The sequence below is a fragment of the Emydura macquarii genome, unplaced genomic scaffold (genome assembly GCF_026122565.2).
Source record: "Emydura macquarii macquarii isolate MOO-44397 ecotype Brisbane River unplaced genomic scaffold, CSIRO-AGI_Emac_v2 contig_2362, whole genome shotgun sequence".
In the NCBI taxonomy this organism is placed as follows: Eukaryota; Metazoa; Chordata; order Testudines; family Chelidae; genus Emydura; species Emydura macquarii.
In genome coordinates this window covers 3,408,787-3,427,648 of record NW_027132499.1, presented here as the reverse complement: position 1 = coordinate 3,427,648, position 18,862 = coordinate 3,408,787, and the positions used below count along the sequence as shown (strand labels likewise).

At 41.7% G+C, this 18,862-nt stretch overlaps 1 protein-coding gene across 1 annotated transcript in view; it reads right to left on the bottom strand.

The window, feature by feature from the left end:
• STS (steroid sulfatase) overlaps window positions 1-18,862 on the bottom strand; it is a 158,484-nt gene that overhangs the window by 40,138 nt on the left and 99,484 nt on the right. Inside the window, exons 10-11 of the mRNA XM_067561000.1 lie at window positions 15,945-16,104; window positions 6,997-7,118 (exon numbers count right to left, since the gene is read on the bottom strand). Of these exons, the coding sequence (XP_067417101.1) occupies window positions 6,997-7,118; window positions 15,945-16,104 (282 nt within the window). The remainder of the gene's footprint in view (window positions 1-6,996; window positions 7,119-15,944; window positions 16,105-18,862) is intronic.

Below are 18,862 nucleotides of genomic sequence, written 5' to 3'. Positions count from 1 at the left end.
TTTGGGGGGTAGGGGGTGTCCGAGCCCGCCCTCTCCTTCGGACACCAGCCCAGAGGCCCTGGCTGACAGCAGTGGCTGGCTGCTGCTCTAAGGAAATCCACAAGTCTTTTCTCTGGGCTGCTTCCCTACCCGGGACCCTGTCGGGGCTAAGTGGCCACCCCACGGGGGAAACCCCCCTGCTTTCCTCTGGCTTCTGCCACTCACGGTTCTCCTTCTCCAAAGCTCCTGCTCCTGCTCCTGCTCCTGCTCCTGCTCCTGCTCCTGCTCCTGCTCCTGCTCCTGCTCCTGCTCCTGCTCCTGCTCCTGCTCCTGCTCCTGCTCCTGCTCCTGCTCCTGCTCCTGCTCCTGCTCCTGCTCCTGCTCCTGCTCCTTCTCCTGCTCCTGCTCCTGCTCCTGCTCCTGCTCCTGCTCCTGCTCCAAACTCCAAGAGCACACTGCCTGGCTGGCAGGGAGCTCATATCTGCTCCCTGGCAGTGCTTAATGGGAATCAGCTGGCTCTGGCCTCAGCTGACCCTAATTGATCCCAGCTGGCTCTGGCCTCAACTGACCCTGATTAGCCTGGAGGGAGCCTTGGGCAGCTGCTAGGGGAACAGGGCTTTGATCATTCTTGGGCTAACATAGCGTCCTTCTACCACCCTCCAGTAGCCCCTGTCACACCGGAGACTAGGTCACTCAGGTGTGTGGATTTTTCACACCCCTCAGTGACAGGTGATTTGACCTAACTTTTGAGTGTAGACCTGGCCTAAGATTTGTAGCAAGGGCTTCCAAAATGATTAATAAAATATCTAATAAATGAAACAAAAATTGTTGTCACCCTGCAATTCCTCTGAAACAAGAGTATCTAAGACAGATTGGGGATCTATGTCAATTTATCAATTCCATTTTTCTTTTGTGAATACCAAGTTATATTTCAACCTCTATTTTGAATGTAATATTTAGGCCTGGTGTACACTAAAAAGTAAGGTCAACACAAAGCAGCTTCCATTGGCTTAGTTGTGCATATGTCTACACTTAACTTGGTCTCCCAATAAGTATCCCATTATGTCGACATAGTAACAACATCTCCCCAAGGGGCTTAGAACCACTATTGATGTACTTAGGTCAACACAGTGCGTGTGTAGACAGCTGTCAACCCTAACTGTCCTCTAGCAGCTCTGCGAACAATGCTCCACACTGACCGCTTTTGTCACCATTGTGAACTCCACTGTCCAGAGATCATGGAGACTGGAAGATCCCCTCCCCTTACAAGCCCCACACATTTTCTTAATTCTTTTTCCTGTTTGACCAGCTTTGTGAGCAACTCGCCATTGTTGAGTTCAATTGGCCAGCTGACCATGCCAGCTACACGTTCAAGATGAGCTTCTTCCTGGAGTAGACAGGAGATATGGGATCTTCTGGGCCTGTGGGGAGAAGAGGTTGTGCTGGCACAGCTCCAAACCAACTGTAGAAACGTCTACATCTACAAATAGATTGCACAGGGAATGCACAAGAAGGGGTCTGAAAGGACCAGCAGCAGTGCCACATGAACGCCAAGGAATTGCAGCAGGCAAGTTACAAGCCAGGAAGGCCAACAATCAATCTGGTGCCGAGTCACAGACCTGCCACTTTTACAAGAGCTGCATGCCATCCTCAGCGGAGACCACACTACCATCCCCAACAGCACCGTGGATACCTCTGAGGAACCCAACGTACAGGCTTCTGCTATGAACAGTGAAGAGGAGGCGGTGGTGGATGATGATGAAGGAGAGGTGGAGAATGGGGGACTGTGACATTATGTCTGAAAGAACACCCCAAAACTCCATATTCACCAGTGTCATGCCAGTCTTGATCTGCTGAACATTAATATCATGTTGGATTGTATGTGCTACCATTATATGTGAAGTTATAAAATATAAATACTACTAAAATATGTTGCAAGATGGGAAACTCCCAGAAACAGCATTTCTGTCAGAACAATGGAGTGGCTGGACAGCGTTGATGGCTATCTCTCACCCATTGAAAGATAACTAACAGGACTGTTTACAGTGGAACTTCACAGAGAGAAGCACATACACAATGGGATACAGACTGACCAGTGAGGATGACCCTCCTCCCCCAGGTCATGAGCAAGCTAGAAAAGACTATAAAAGAAGGGGAGTGACATCATGACTTGTCTTCACTCCTCCACAGCTAACAACTGAAGAAATGGCTGAAAGACAAAGAATGGCGGAATGGGGGAGGTGACATGGGTGGGGAAAGCAGACTGTGAATTGAAAATTGGTAGCCTGGTTGTACCATCCTTCAGGGTGAGATTTCTAGATTCAAATCCTGTTCAAATTTAGATTGCATTCTTATTTTTTATTTTCCTTGGTAACTATTTCAGTCTCTTACATTTGCAACTTATAATCACTTAAAATCTATTTTTCTGTAGTTAATGAACTTGTTTTATGTGTTATCTTAACAAGTGTGTTTTTGAGTGAAGTGTTTAGGCAATCTGTACTCAGATTAGCAAAAGCTGATGCATGACTTCTTCACATAAAGGGCGAAGCACACTTAATGAGCTTGTGCTGGACAAATCTTTGTCCAGCACAAGGCAGTATAATCTTGGGGTGCATTCCTGGGTAGTAAAGAGCTTGGGATCTGTGGGGGTTACTGTCTATCCCCAAGTTCTTTGGTGGATGCGTGAGTGACCAGAGTGCCACCTGCTGTCATGTTGGATGATAACAGTGTCTGGAGAGATTCTGTGTGTCATCAACAGAAGCATATTTGGAGGTCAGCACAAGCCACAAGAGTAAGGAGATTCAGCGGTACCCCAGATTCAAGCTGCATCAGGCTGCATGTCTGTCACAGGGACCAGGAGATCAAGCTGCACAGTGAGCCAGGACCTGTTTTTAATGCCACCATAGTCCAGCCAGTCGAGCATGGGTGAGCCCCATGCTGGGAAGGAACCTTAGGTAAGCATGTAAGTAAATGTTCAATTATAGGGATGTCATCCTCTAAGTAGCAGGACACACCTTTTGACTTATTCATTTACTCATGCTAGAAGAGGTAGCGGTACAACATAGAGAGGTAGAGTTGCTATCTTCTTTTCATTCCCCTCTAGTTAGTTAGTCAGGGGGTTAGTCAGGGGGCCCATGTGGAGCAGTTTATTTATGTACACAGGGACATCCAGTGAAACTTTCATGAGGGTACTCTACAATCCTCTACCGAAGGTTTCTAGTGAGGACTGCCTTATTTCTTCCTTCCCAGTGAGACACTTTCCCATCCCACTCAGCAATAACTTCAGCAGGTACCATTGCAGTACACAGGCTAGCAGCATATGGGCCTGGGCATCTACAGGACCCCAGCAGCAGCTGTGCTCCCTCTTCGTTTGTGATCTTCAGGAGTGACATATCAGCTAAAATCACCACCGCCTGTGGAAAACAGTGCATGTATTCAATGTCATTGCCTTCTACTACTCAAATCATGCAATGGAGCAATTCCAACCTCATTTCCCCAAACCCTAGCAGGACACACTCCACATGGCAAGTGCTGTGACTGCTGCTGTGCACAAGCAATCCCAAGCAGAAGTGAGAAGGTAGTGCTTAAAACTTTAGGGGAGCAAGGGGAGTGAGTTCAGCATCTTCAGTTTCACTTTCTGTAGTGAATTGTTGGCAATCCCTCGGTGGTTGAGGATGATCTCGTTCATGGGTTTTATTTTATATAAATCGTTTGGTGACTGAGGAGTCTGATTCTTGAACCACAGATTCGTTGGCAGACACTGCAAGTGGTGTTGGAAGGCAGGACTGTGCCACCACAATTGCTACATGACAGTTGTTTGTCATTTCTTTCCTGGCGTTTTTCTGCAACCAGGGTGAGGCGATTTTCCTTAAAAGTGGTTGTTCTGTCTCTGACAAGTTTTTGCCAGTTAGCCCTATCTTGGGCTTCAGTCTCCCAGTGTGTGAGGGAAGGCGCTGGAGATTCATACAGGGTTATTTCATATTAGCATTAGTTCTTTGAGCATCTCTGTATGTACAGAAAAGATCTGACTGTTCTCCTTTTTGTGAATGACCAGCTTCATTCCAGTGTATAGGCACTATACACAGACATATGTATCCTATGGCAATCCTATGCAATCATATAAGTAATCATATGCAATCCTATAAGTAACATTTAAACTAGCCAGAGATCTGTGTGCATACAAGGGGTACTTTGCATGTTAGCATTTTGGAACCTTCAATGGACAAGCCTTATAAAACTTTTGCTCTTGGACAAATGATGCTAGAGTCTATTTGTTTTAGATAAACGACATCCCTAGCAGAAGCAGTCATTAGGGGCACTGCAGAGTTTGCGAGGCAGCATATTTTCTAATGAGTAAATAAAATAGACAAGAAAAGAGAGAATATTTTGATACTTGCATACTTTTCATTGTTGTTATGCGGCTTTGGGTTTGTGCCCACATGCAACCCACAATGAAAGAAGGGTAAGATTAAATGAGTGTGGTAGGATAGCATTTTATAGTTTTCTAGGCCTTTTTTTAAGGATACCCATGAACTAATTCTCCCTTTCTTTTTATAGTCCAGTAAACCTCTGAAATGTAGTCTTTTGAAGTGTATCCCCAGCTAAAGTTCTTCTCCTCTGCTGTATTTCTCTTCTTGTTGACTTCCCATTCCCCTGGTGACTCCTATGTAACTTCCATTGTCTCCGGAATCAGCTTGCTCAATTTACATAGGAAACAAGGGCAAAACAATATTCATTTGTCTAGGACAAACTTTTTTTACCAAGTCTGCCCCCACAACATATTTTAGGAACATTTTTCCAGCACACATACATAACTCTTTACACAGCACCCATACATATATCACACAATGATATTCATGACCAGCATGTCACTAGTTTTTAATATGATACCGTAAGTAGAGTACTATAATACTGTATACAATCAGTTGATTTAACTGCTTATTCTTTGGGGTTCAGACCCTCTCCTCTCCCTCTGTGGTTTCTGGACCCTGATTGTCACAAATAGTAATAATAACATTCAGAATTGTACATGAAACTACTGGTGAAAATGCCAATAAGAGCAGTTGGGGGAGGTTAAAGGGCAATACATAATCATTAATTAACTAGTAATATACTGTACTTTGAACATATCAGGTGCATCTTACAATTATCAGAGAAACTGCCACAGAGAACTACTTAGAAATTAGAAGTGAGGAAAGTGCCATCTGAGTGTCCATAGCAATGATTATTATATCAGCTGTATACTAGAGCAACAAGCTAGAAGACTATATCAACTTTCTGTCTATACAACAGTCACCTTTTGGAGGGAGATAAGCAACATGAAGGACCTTTCACTGGCTTGAGCAAAGATCTTTATGAATGCTGTTCTATTGTCTCCGCAGAAGGGGCATTTATGAAGATCTGGGACTCGATGCGAGTGGTAGAAATAACAACTGAACACTGACACAAAAAGGAGAGAAGAAGAATGTTTACCTACCACTTGCTTGTGCTCCCAAAATGAAACTCGGAATGATTGGCTGCTACTACACTTCCATACAAAAGCGACATCAAGAAAACATTAGGGCCGGATCCTGCCTGGCTCTATGTTGCTATGGAGCATGGAGGGAGGACGCAAACCGGCTTCTTTCCACACTTGTATGACATAATCTGAGTAGTAGGAAAAATCGGAGTCCATCATTTCTGGGAAAAGAGGGACTGCTCTATCCCTGGTTAATATACAGGTTAGGGAAGATGAGGGTCCATTGCTCCAACCCTCTCCACTCATCCCTCTGCCTCAAGGGATACCAAAGCTGATTAGCTGCTCAGGAGAAGAAGAGAGAACTCCACCCCACAAAGATGCATGGTAGTGAGCAAACATTAAAATGACCTCTGCTCACCTGGGAATTTCGAAAAACTCTGCGTCCCCTGCTCCCTCTGGAGTGGTGCAGTTATACCCTGCCCCGCAGTGTTGTACCTAAATGGTATCATCACATCCTCACATTGCATGATTGTGCATTACAGTATTCTTTAGTTCCATGATCATGTACTATTTCTCAAACACAAGACTTCATGCATTCCTTCCCTAAAGCCTTAGCAAAATGCTCCACACATTAGTAACTGTTTTTAATGGCATCAGTCCCGTCATTTTTGGGTAATCTCCAAGTTTATGGATTATTATTCATACCAAACCTCCAAATTACTTGAGGTTTACGAATCAATCTTAAATCCACCTCTCCTCACAGGCTAACAAACCTGCTGAAAGGCACTGAAATTGACCCCATGCATGGTGATACCCAGTGCATAAAGTTGGTCTCAGGTCACCATTCTGAAGCCTTTTTATAATTTGTCACAATGAGTGTTAACTGACCTGGGACAAGTACTGCACATTATCACCTAAATGAGTGAGTGACTCCTTCAGCGCAGGGATTTTTAGGAAGGGTAACATGTTGACATTAGTATCACAGCTGCTGACATGAAAACATAGCTGAGAAAAATAAATAGATCAGTGGGCAATGTTTATAGTTCCTTGGCCTTCCAAGCACAATTATAGTGTTCATAAGAACATGAAAAGTTCTCCTATGTTGTCATAATTCACTTCAGATGTGTGACTTTGTGCCTTTCCTGCTTTCAATAGTAAAAACTGTCAAGTTGGCATAATACCCACTAAGCTATTCAGCAAACAAATATTAGCTGTAAATGTTATTTAAAAAGTAATATCTGTCCCTGACTCAAATGTCACAGAAACTGTTCTAAACAAATAAAAATTTAGAAAACATATTCAGTTGCTATAGATCTCAGCACTGTGTTGATAACTTTGTTGTGCAGCATTAAATTAATGCCAAATAATAAATTGGCTGTGTGGCTAGGTGTGTTTTCTGGTTAAAACAAAAAAAAAAGGTATAAAAAAGATAAAGAAAAAACTCAGTACTTTAAGCAATTTATTTGTAACCATAGCCCAAAGCTTTTTTCCTGATTCTTTTCAAGTTGCAATAAAAATGATATGAAATATTTAAAATGTGAACAGGCAAGTTTACTTACTGTTTCTTGGATGCCAGCGTACTGCATTTAAATATGCATTACAGTAATGGAAGAGAAATTCATGCTTGGATCGGAGGATTTTCCCTTGAAGCAAGGGCATCAGATCATGTCCATCAATAATTCTGAATAAGAAAAGCATTTCAAAGTCAGCGAGAATAACCCAAGCCTTTCCTGGCTGAGAAGAAACGAACTATTCATTTTCATTTCTTAATAGGCAGTGCAACCGCTATTCCACCATGAAGGCTGGAGTGGTAGAGCAAGCTTTTCTTTTCATGACACAACACATTGGTGAATTTGGAGCAGAGCCCACAGGCATTTTTTCTCCTTGAGTTCTACATTATTCATGGGAACGTTAATTTTGCATTTTGCCTTTTGAAGATAGTTGGCTTCCCTACCCCATTCTCTCTATTTTTGGTCGAGCTGTATGTGAGTACGTTTCAGGAACATGGGCCTCTAGGTATACAATCACGTGTTGCCATTAATACTGCTTAAAAGGTAGCTTTGCTGTAGTAGCTGTGGGACAGGTAAATGAAATCTTCATTGCAGACCATTGGCTCTGCCCTAGCTATTTGGCTAGGGACATTCATTGAAGTAACCTGAGGAGCACTACCTGAATATATTCTACATGCTGAATTAAACATGACTGCAATGATTCCAAAGTTGAAATGAACTATTTTCAGAATACGTGTTAAGGGATGAACTGCATGTTCACTATACAGAAAAAGTTCTCTAACTGCTGCTGGACATTTTTTATCATATTTTGAAAGAATCCATCCATTTAGATGGAAAAGCAGCTATCTAATCAGCAAACTGTGACTGTTTCTATTAATTAAGCAACCAAGTTACTAGAATGAACTGACAGGAAAAAAATAATCACAATCTACAGTTTTGACATGGTGTGAATTACAAGTTTTACAACAGTTTTTTAGAAGAGATTAATTCACACACATACATAGATCAGCAAAGCTATTATTATTTCAGTTTCTTGAAAGACATCCTATAAAAACAGTTTTTGAAACAGTTGAAATTTTAAGCTTCTATGTACATTTTAATAATGATATAATTTCCTGTTATTATAACCAATGCTTGAAAAATTTACCAGATAATTACTAGCTGGGAAATTAAACCAACTGGCCAGAGACTGATGAGAAAAGTTTGGAAATCATGGATCATCACCATGGTGAGCTCTGTACTCACCCCCAGTTAATGAAGAGGGAAAAGATACTGGGGCTCCTACCATAATGTTGTTCCATTTAGGGTTCCATCACTGGCTGGCTAGGAAGTGTCTGATACAATTAGAAACTCGTTTCCTACCCCTTCCAGTCTGGATCCTCCAGTCTGATTCATGGAATCAGAGTCACCTGGTAGCCAGCTGAGGCAAGACCAAGAGCTGGGCTGAAACAGGGGCTAGCTATCACAGAAACAGACACGAGCTGCTGGAGGCTGTTTCTAGCTATCATAGAAATGGACACAGGCTACTGAAACTACGGGCAAGAGGAATATTCCTGACCAGATAATGACACTAAGCAGACTAGATACAGTGCTTCCCTTAAGAGCCTATATATCTGCCTTGGTATCACTTGAGTGGGTCCTCACCTGTGGACTGGATGAGTTGAAGTGTGTGCGGCCTATCATAAAACTGGCAGGTAACTGCCTCATCACACTCTTTGGCTCAGGGATGACTCATCAGGCTTAGGCAGGCTGGGAACTCGTCACACGTGAATGGAAATCTCTTTATTCTGTTCCTTTCCTATTTACTGGCTGCTGTAACGATAAGGATAGGAGAAGAGGGTGTCTCTGCTACCCTCTGCTCCCTCCTAGCCTCTTCCCTAAGGATGTGTATTTCTCTTCTACTTAATCCTTCCCATAGCCTGTTGGCTACAGTGAGAAGGGGGTGGTCGCTGCTATCTTTCTCCTCCAAGAACCTCATTTTTGGGTCTTCCTCCCTGATGTGAAGCTCCCGCAGACCTAATTCTATTTGTTGGCTCTTTCTGTTGGAGAGAGTTCAGAGGACTACTGGTGAGTGAACTCAGCCCCTGGAGGAGGGGGTGCTTCACAGTAACCTGTTTTGACCTATTGTGGAGCAATAATTATGGCATTTAGTTCTTTCCACCCCTCCTGACCTAGATGGATTGTGGTGACAACAAAGCAATTGGATGGCAGAGGTTAAAGCAGAGAAACTGATGTGAAGTCATCACACCAAAGGAGGAAAAACAAAACAAAAAACATTCCTAAGGGCTTATTGTCCACTCAGAGCATGAGAACTATGTGCATAAAATCTGCACACATCAAGAACAGCCTGGACCACTTAAGGTCTTACAGACTGACGGTTTGTAATGGATGTCCCAAGGCAAGCCTGGCTCTAATTTTTCATATTCTCTACCTGTCTTGTCTGTTCCTACAAACACTCAATAAATCAACAGCAGCAGAGTGTCTTATCACTGCTGCTCTGAAGAAATACTAGTCTGGTGTATCAGCTGGTGCTCATTTTTGCCATGCAAAATTAAAAAGTGACCCTGCTTTATTGAACTCAGAGTAGCTTGAATATTCTAACATATGATGAACTAATTCTGCAGCTATCTAATTCGAGTTTTAATGGACAGTTAAAAATAGTTCTGGATGGCACTTGTCATATTCCTTCCTATTTTTTCCATGGAAAATTTTTTTTAAAATTTCACTTTGAAAGTCATAGTTAACTTTCAATGCCATTTCACTGAGGTATCAGATAAACTGTTTAAATGAATGCTAGTAACACCAAACAATCTCAGATGGCTAAGATGTTTTGGGCTGCATGACCAAGCAGGTGCATAAGGGAAATATGTACCTTCAGAAAGCTACCTTGGCCTTGTGTTTAGCTGCTCAGAGATTGGGGTGCTACAGGGTCACTAGCCTGGGCAGGTAGGGGGAACAGGTGCGGAATGGACAGAGATTTTAGTCTGCCCCCTCAACACAACAGCCAACAGAGCTCATATGGCGTGTTGTGAGAGTAATTCATTTGTGCTATAGGCTAGAAGCAAATTACTTTCCCTGAGGAGCAAAGGGAGAGCAGGGAATGAATTGTGGCTCCCTGAACCACACTTCCTTTTCTGGGATGTTCTTGGGACAACAAAGCAATATGCTTCCCCTTAGTGAAGGTCATGCCTTAGTGACACAATTTAGCCTAGGAGTTTAGTACAACAGACATTCACATTTGATCTTGGGAACCAAATTTTGCAGCTTCCAAAATTTTTTCTTCATTTTGCTTTGGAATTCTGCAGTAGAATATCTGTATTAATTTGTTTCTTGACAATGAATCCTCCGAGAAATGCCAATCAATTTATTATGTATGATTTCAATAAGTAAAGGTTCATTTAAAAGTCCAAGAAAATATGTGGTCAAATCCTGACCCTTTTAGAGCCACAGACTTCAACTGGGATAGGATTTTCTGAGGTTTAAAGCAATTTATAATATTTGGGCCACCCTCCAATTCTGCCACCCTCATTCATTCTGAATAATACCTTCTTCTTTTTAGAAGAGTCCCATTTGGCCTAAAACAAATAATCATAATTAATCTGAATTAATTTGTCTTATTTTGCTTTATTTTATTATTTTTATTTATTTATTATTATGATTAGTTAAGCAGTTGTGATGCTGAACCACGGAGAGTTAAGCAACCAGCAGGCTGAGTGACTCAAAAGCAACCCTTAAGGACATATTAGAAGAGTATTGAAATGGTAAACAGGGCCATTCCTTATAGATAGTTAGCAAAGAAATGTTAAGGATACTAGAGTCCTTGAAATGTAGACCTGTATTGTTAGAGAATAAAGAATAGATACTAATTGTATTTGACTGTGTTTAGCTATATCTTGTTAGAAATTTAATGTGATCCAATTAACTTGTAGATGCTAAACTTCTGCTCCTATTTTTAACGTTTCATTACTGTATTCTGTGGATTCAGAGATCAAAAGGGGATATTATCGTTTAAGTGGGACTTCTGGTGTAATAATATTACTGTCTTCATTTGTCTTTGAGATTTGTAGTACACTACCTGTGAAATGTTTGATGGTTACTTGCCTGATGCTAATGAATGCAACTAGTTACAGGTGTATGCGTAAGAAATAGAGATTAGCTTCAAAGTAACAATGTACATTACCTATTCCTCATCCAAGGAAGGCCTGCTGTGGTCATTTGCTGCCAAAAGGCTTATCCATTGAGCTTCAAGCTACAAAGGAAGTTTCGGGCCTGATCCGTGCTTTCTCAAATCTGGTTAAACTTTGACAGAGAAAGTCTAACCCTTAAGGAGTGAGGTCTCCAGGTTGGCTCTGGATCCACACTGAAATGCTCATAGAAGAATTTGAACAAACTCTGCACTTGGACTGTCGATTTAAAATGATTCCAGAAAGACCACAGTCACACAGGTGCACATTTCATTTTGCATGACCAAAATGACCACTGGCAGACAGGCCGGTATTTCTCCAGAATGTCAAAGAAGAACCTCTTCACAACTGATGATTTACTGCGTGTATTTAGGAAAGGACAGAACAGCTTTGGAACTGTATATTAGCACCGATAAACTGATCAAAAGAAAGACAGGAACAAAAATCTACCACTCGTAACCAAGAAGGAAAAATAAAACATACTGCTTTCAACTTTACAGAGAAGTTGGAGGAGCAAAATCTTTGGCAGCCTTGAAGTGTAGAGTGCTCTAGAAGTGACAGCCAGGGTATTAGTTCTTTCATGCCTTGACCAAGGACAGAATTAGTGGCCACTGGATCCCAGAGAAGTTACAGGATGGTAGGAGACTTTTACATAAGATATTTTAACTTCTATTTTCTGTCTTAAACAATGCACAGTTACTGAGCAAGCTGAGACTTAGGCTATAGCCACGCTAACATTTATGCCAGAAAAACTTATGTTGCTCAGGTGTGTGAATATTCCACCCCGAGCGACATAAGTTACACCGACATAAGCGCTAGTGTGCACAGCGCTATGTCAGAGGAAGAGCTTCTCCCACCAACATAGCTTATGCCACTCGTGGGGGTAGTATTTTTATGTTGACGGGAGAGCTCTCCCATCAGCATAGAGCATCTTCACCTGACGCGCTGCAGCAGTGCAGCTGTATCGGTACAGCTGCAGCACTGCAGCTCTGTACGATTAGACATGGCCTTAGACCTCTTTTTATCCCTCTTAAATGCATTCCTTCAGGTAAAAGGCTTTGCTTCCTGCACCTTTCGGGGTGGAACCACATGGTCCAACAACGCTTAGAATGGATTATTGGCCTGCAGCCTCCCTGTCTCCCAAGAGTGTTAACCTGACAGGCCCAAATGAGTTTGGCATCTGTAAGCTTTTTCCAGTGGGAGCCTGAGACAGTAGCTGATTAATGACTTGAAAACAGCTTCTTCAAAATAAAGCATTATTTATTCTTTCATCCACAGGTACACAAGCACACAGAGCAAAGGGTAAAAATGGTGAAGGGCTAAATACATACTTCCTCTTACCTAAACCTTAATCTTTCTTTGCAAGCATATGTAAATTCCCCTCATCTCACCTAACCCCTGTCTCTGGCTGGGAGATGCAGACTGTCCTGCTCACAGCATGCTCTCTCCATCTGTGTGTGTCTCCTTGCATGCCTGTCAGTTCTCACTGACACTCCATGGGCAGCCCCCCTTAGCTTACCCAATACCCCCTCCCTTTTCAAGGCCTAGGATCCTGTAAAGGTTTAGCATCCCCCTTTGATCCTCAGCTTATCCGTGGGAAGAGTAAACCACTCTGAGCCTGGGTGGAAACAATTTTTCCATTGTTTCATCCATGACTCTTGTCTCCGTCATTGTTTTACCTTTCTTGCTGGGTTCCTTTACCAATCCATTTTGATCTAAGCCCATAGCAAGTGACCCAGCATAAACAAACACACAGAGTCATGCACCACATTAATAGAAAATAATGCAGATATTTCCCAGTTCTCCACATCTCTCCATCCTTGCAAGTTAATGACCCTAAGCAGAAGCTACTCAAGACAATCTGCTACCCTAGGCAAAACTTCAGGGTGCTTCCCCCCATAGGTTGAGGGTGGCAGTGCATTAGGTCACAGTGCCACTCAAATTTGGCGCAACTGCCCTTCCATCATGATAGAGAGGCAGCTGGCCCTAAACAGCTGCCCAGAAATCTACCACCTTAGGCAGCTGCCTAGTTTGCCCATATTTAGAGCAGCTTATGACCAAAGAGACATTTCAAGCAAAGTTGTGAAAACCTTTGTACCTTTTTTTTCCTATATGTGGCAAACTTTTCCCAAGACTTCAGTATCTATAAATATTAGACAGAATGATTCACATCCTATATTCAGCAAAGCCCAGGACGTTAAAGGTAGCAAAGTAAGTTTTTGTCTATTCTAAGTGTTAGCAAGGCAAAATGATATGTGCTTTCAGGACTTCCTTTGAATCTCCAAATGAAGGGGGACTGTATTTACTCAAGTCCAGTTCCTGAGCTATAAGGGGAAGTCTGACTGAACCATAACAATGAGCTAAAGTATGGAAGGAGGATATGAATGATACTTCCACTGGTGAAGTAAAAGTAAAAGATACCCATTGGATAAAGGAACTCAATTCTTCTGTCTTTAGAGGAGAAGGAGCTTTGCCATTGACTTCAAAGCAGGATTTAGCTCAGTTCCAATAGATCTTTATTGTATATGCAGCTCCTTGTTAAAAATAAATGAATATTTGGAACAGTGACCTGAAACAGAGATTGCAAAAAGAAGGGAAAACCTACATGGTAACTCCGCTCTGGAACTCAATGGAGCATCTTATGGGTTTAAGACTTACCATATGTGTAAATATTTTAAGGATCAGAGCTTTCATGTGAAAGTTGATATGATGTATCCTCCTATGGACTCTATGTCTAGTCCCTGTTTAAACTTAGGTGTGAAAGTAAGGGGGAGCCTTTGGGAATTCAGTTGCCCTCTCTCCCGTAAAAGTGGAAGGAAGGTTCCCCTCTATTCCCTCTCCTGGACTTGGGCAAGATCAGCTCCTGTTCTTCCTGCATAGTCACGGCTAGTGAAATAATGACATATCAGACAAAGGTATCAGAAGTGGGAGGAGCAGGAGAAGCTGATGCCTGGCTGGGAAGTTTGTGGGACTACAAGCCTTCTTGCCACAAGGTGAAGAGCACCCACATCTGACAGGAAAAACAGAATGGTCCTAGATTCCCATTGCTGCTTCTGCCTCTCATCCAGAGGACAGAGAGGGAACAAGAAGAGCCTCCAACTCTCTCTCCTGCCCAGGAGAAAAGAAGGATGCTGCCAACAACTGATGACATCCCTTTGCAGCTTCTGTGAAAAGCAGAAAGGTTCTGTCAGTTCCATTGCCCCTCCTGACAGTCCCTACTGCGGGAATGAATTGGGAGCTCAAGGTTATCCTCCTATAGAACTATGTACACCAATGTGGACAAACACACACACACACACACTTCTTTACTGGCTATAGGCCTGTTTTGGGACATGGACTCCTTTTAGATACACTTATTCTCTTGTTCTTATTGTCTTCCATATGCCATGTTTGCATCACAGAAAATGATGTAATGTCACTTCACTATTTGATGTCAACATCAGGTACAAAGATCAGAGAGACTTGCGCAGTTACAAAAGCAGAACGTGTTTTATTAATACAATGCTGAAATGACAGAAAAAAGTCCACACTACACTACTCCTGGGTGTAATGAGACTTTCAACGTTAACCCTATAAGGCTATGTACACACTGATGGCGGCAAATTCGATCTATCCAGTTCGACTGAGCAGAAGTGAAGACCCGCTCAATCGATTCATTTAAACCACCTACCCAAAAAGCGTAGTGCTGCGTCGACGGGTATGCATTTCCCATTAGCACAGTGCAGGGGAGATGGCATGCTAAAGGGAAATTACGAAGTTGATGGGAGTTACGCAAACTATATATAACCACCAAACAGGTACGCTCTCCTCTCATTTTTATCTACTTTAACCACTGTTTAAAACCCACTAAATTGCTTGCCTGAGTGATTTTTCTTAGGGCTAGATTCTACTTCTGTGACTGGTGTAAATATAGAGTAGCTCCATAAAAGTCAATGCTTTATGGTGACTTAACTCAGATCAGAATGTGCTCCTTAGCACCTTAGCTCCTTCACATACTTACAATACTCTGGGTAAGGTGCTATTTCCTTTTATCTGTTCTAAAATTTCTGCTGATCAATGTAATTTCTTCAAATGCCACTGGTCCCATATTGTAAAATTGGAGGAAGAGGACAGTTTCTTATAGAACTACTCATTATTTTGTACAATTTTTTAAAATGTTTTTGTAAAACATCAGGGAGGTGAGGGTTTAAAGGCAAGTAGTAGGAAGATGACCTAGAACATGAAACCTGATCCTGCACCCATTGAATAATTCCCATCTCTTTTATAGCTCTTTTCATCCATAGATCTCAAAGCACTTTACAAAGGTGGTCAGTATCACAATCCCCATTTTCAAGATGGGGAAATTCAGGCATAGGAGGGAAATGACTTGCCCAAAGTCACCCAGCAGGTGAGGGGCAACGCTCAGCCATAGAACCCCATTTTCCTGAGTCCCAGGCTGGTTCACAATCGTCTAGACCACACTACTGCCATGGACAAAGCACCCATTGACTTCAGGATAAGTCAATAGGGTTGTGGAGAGGATGGAATTAGGAGTAGCAAAGGGATAACCAAAGAGAAGATGGAAAATGAATTTAAATTTTAATTTAAAACAAAACAAAAAAAATCCATTAATGAAATGAACTAGTTCAGAAAAGGCACTTCATAAGATTTTGTTGTCTTCATGTACAAAATTGCTATAAAATGCACCACAACAGTGCTATGAAAAAGACTTTTTACTATTGTAAACAATGGTAAAATAATGGAATTTCTAATCCAAAGCAGAAAATGTCCATGAAAAGTTCTGTGTAAAATACAAGAAACTGTATACCATACCTGTCTTTGGGTAACGGTATCCCGGCAAGTTTAACAATTGTAGGGAATATATCCATGTTACTTGTAGGCTCGTCAATATGGGCACCTGCTTGAACCACTCCTGGCCAGTGAAGAAGACCTGGCACACGAATACCTCCTTCCCAGTTTGTAGATTTTCCACCTGAAAGAGTTCATCACTTTTAGCAGAAAGTCATTTCTCCTTCAGAAATGCCAGGTAAACACCATCATTTTGTTTTCTCTTTACAAATACTGTGTATGCCACCCTTGCCAACTGGTTATTTTATTTGCACTAAATGTAATATTCTTTTACTCGGCTGATGTTCTTCCCCCTTGATTCACTGACATACACACATACTATTGACTAAGATAAGTCAGACACTGCTTTAAATATATTTTGTTTATTTTTACAGCTGAAATGCTAGAACAGTTGGAGAGAAAATAATAATCCCTCATAAATATTTTGCCTGGGTCACGTGGCATAAAGACATGTACAGAATTAATTCAAAGCAGAAGCCAAAGTACAGTTTGTGTACAGAACTGAGGCTTGAACACCCAGAAAAGTTTTGCGACATTTTATTACAATTACTGCCATGTGCCTGATAGCGGGGCAAAAAAATATTGATTTTTAACATTGTTATTGGATTCTGTAATTAAACACATCAGGAAGGAAGATACTGCAATAATTTTCAAGGATTTCTGGATGTCCTGAAGATCTCTCTTTTTTTTTTTTTACATGACAATAATCTTTATAATTCTGTCATCCAAGTAATCAGACTGAGTGCATTCAACATGCTACTTACAAACACATATTTCCTTCTTTTAGATTACATGACACTCATCACTGCCCTGGTCATCCAGTTCTCTCTGTCTAACATAAAAGCTCATCACATATTTATTAGACAGACAACATACCTATTCATTACTTAGTGAGATGTGATTGACACAAATCTATCAAATATTGTAATTAATTGCTTACATAGTATTGTGGATAGGCACAGTGCTCCAAAGTGTTTTAAAAATGAATATATGAATTTGGAAAAAGTTCCTGACTGAAAGAGTTTATCAGTCCTGCTGTCACTGAAGTCAGTGGCACAGTTCTCAAATGACATGTTCATTTACAGGAGTAATTGGTGGGTATTGATTGGGAGCAGACAGATCAACTCATGTCCTCAGAATAAACTGAGTTTACTGAAATCCAGTGTAGCTAAATTTATAAATAAAGGTTTGATAGTTTGGATATATTCACTGATGTGAATGGTATCTTTCCTAGATAGGACTTAGATACACTCTTGACTAGAATTGCCTATTTTGACGATAAATGTATTATTTTTTCTGAAGTTTGGCTTCCAGCTTTCCATCACACTGATCTTTCTGAGATGCACCAAATTTCACAAGGAGAGTGGAATTTCTGACCAAGGTGGTAACCATGGGCTCAGTCATGAGAAAAGGTCTCCAGGTCTTATAACAGTGTTTGGGAATCCTATAGGGACTTTGCATGGGCCCTTTAGGAATTCTTTAGGGCCTTAGATTGTAATAGGCTGGCTTTCGTTAGAATATCATGATTATCTTCATGAAAGGGAAGCATCTTCTGTTTTTCCTCTAGATATACACAGTCCCTGGATACCACCTGCTGCTCTGTGGAGACTACTGACAGCTTAATGGCCTCACAGCTTCAAAATTATCTAAGGCAAATTGCCTTGCTGGGGTTTGTGTACTTATTTCTCAGGGGATCATTCCCACTTCTTCAGATATCATGATGAGACTCACTGAATTGAGATTGGTGGCATTCTGATTTGCTCTGAAAAGATAAATAGGAATGAAAAATTGTAAAAGTGGAAGGAGGACCTGGAACTCTAATCTCTAGAGTGACTGACACATGCAGTAGCAATCTGCAGAATCATAATAGCCAGAGTGAACAATGAAACAAGTGTATCAGAAGAAGGAAAAGAGTAGACCCATTGAAAATAAAATACTTCTTGGGAAATTGCAACATGAAGAGAGTTGAGGCAGGTGGGAAGAAGAAGATACATTTTCTTCCTGGATTCTGGTGAATATTGAATTGAAAAACTGCTGAGAAATCTGCCTTCACCCATTCAGGGAAGGATCACTCAGCAGACTTTGCCTCTCAGCATGTGCAAAGGAGCCCAAGAAGCAAAAGGGGCAGAAATGCTGCTGGAGACATAAGGTGCTCCACAAGGATTAACTCTTTCTCCAGTCCTTTTCAATATCTACATGCTTTCACTGAGGAACTGGTCAAACAACATGGACTCAAGTTCCTTTAACATGCAGATGAACACTACCACCAAGATGGCCCAGTGCTTGGATGAGATCAGCTCTTGGCTGACGCTGAACCCAAGCAAGACAGAGGTGATGCTTGTGGGCAAAGGGAAGTATTTTGAAGAGTTTGCAGTCACAGTGCAGTCTCTATTGGTTGACAATACACAGCCACAATTGGTCGATGCAGTTTGTAGTCTTGGCATATTCTCAGATTCCTTTGCCCAAGCACAGATCTCACATAGCAGTATCTGCAAGTACGCTTTCTACCATGTCAGCTTGGCTAGGAAACTCCAACCCATCCTGGTGCACAAAGACATGGCCTCAGTTATTCATGCCTTTGTCACCTTTTGGCTGGATTACCGCAATGCAACATACCTGGGCATGAAACATTCCGTGATTAGGAAACTCTGACTAATTCAGAATGCTGAAAGGTATCTCCTCAGCAACATAGGCTGCCATAAACACATCAGACCTGTCCACCGTTCTCTACATTGGCTTCCCATCAATCAAGTTCAAGATCTCAGTCCTTATCATCAATGTGCTTCGTGACCAGTGCCAAGGATATCTAGAAGATAATCTAAAGCCCTGGAATGAACATTGTGGTTGACAACTACAAGGCTCTGGCACAATGGAATTCTCAA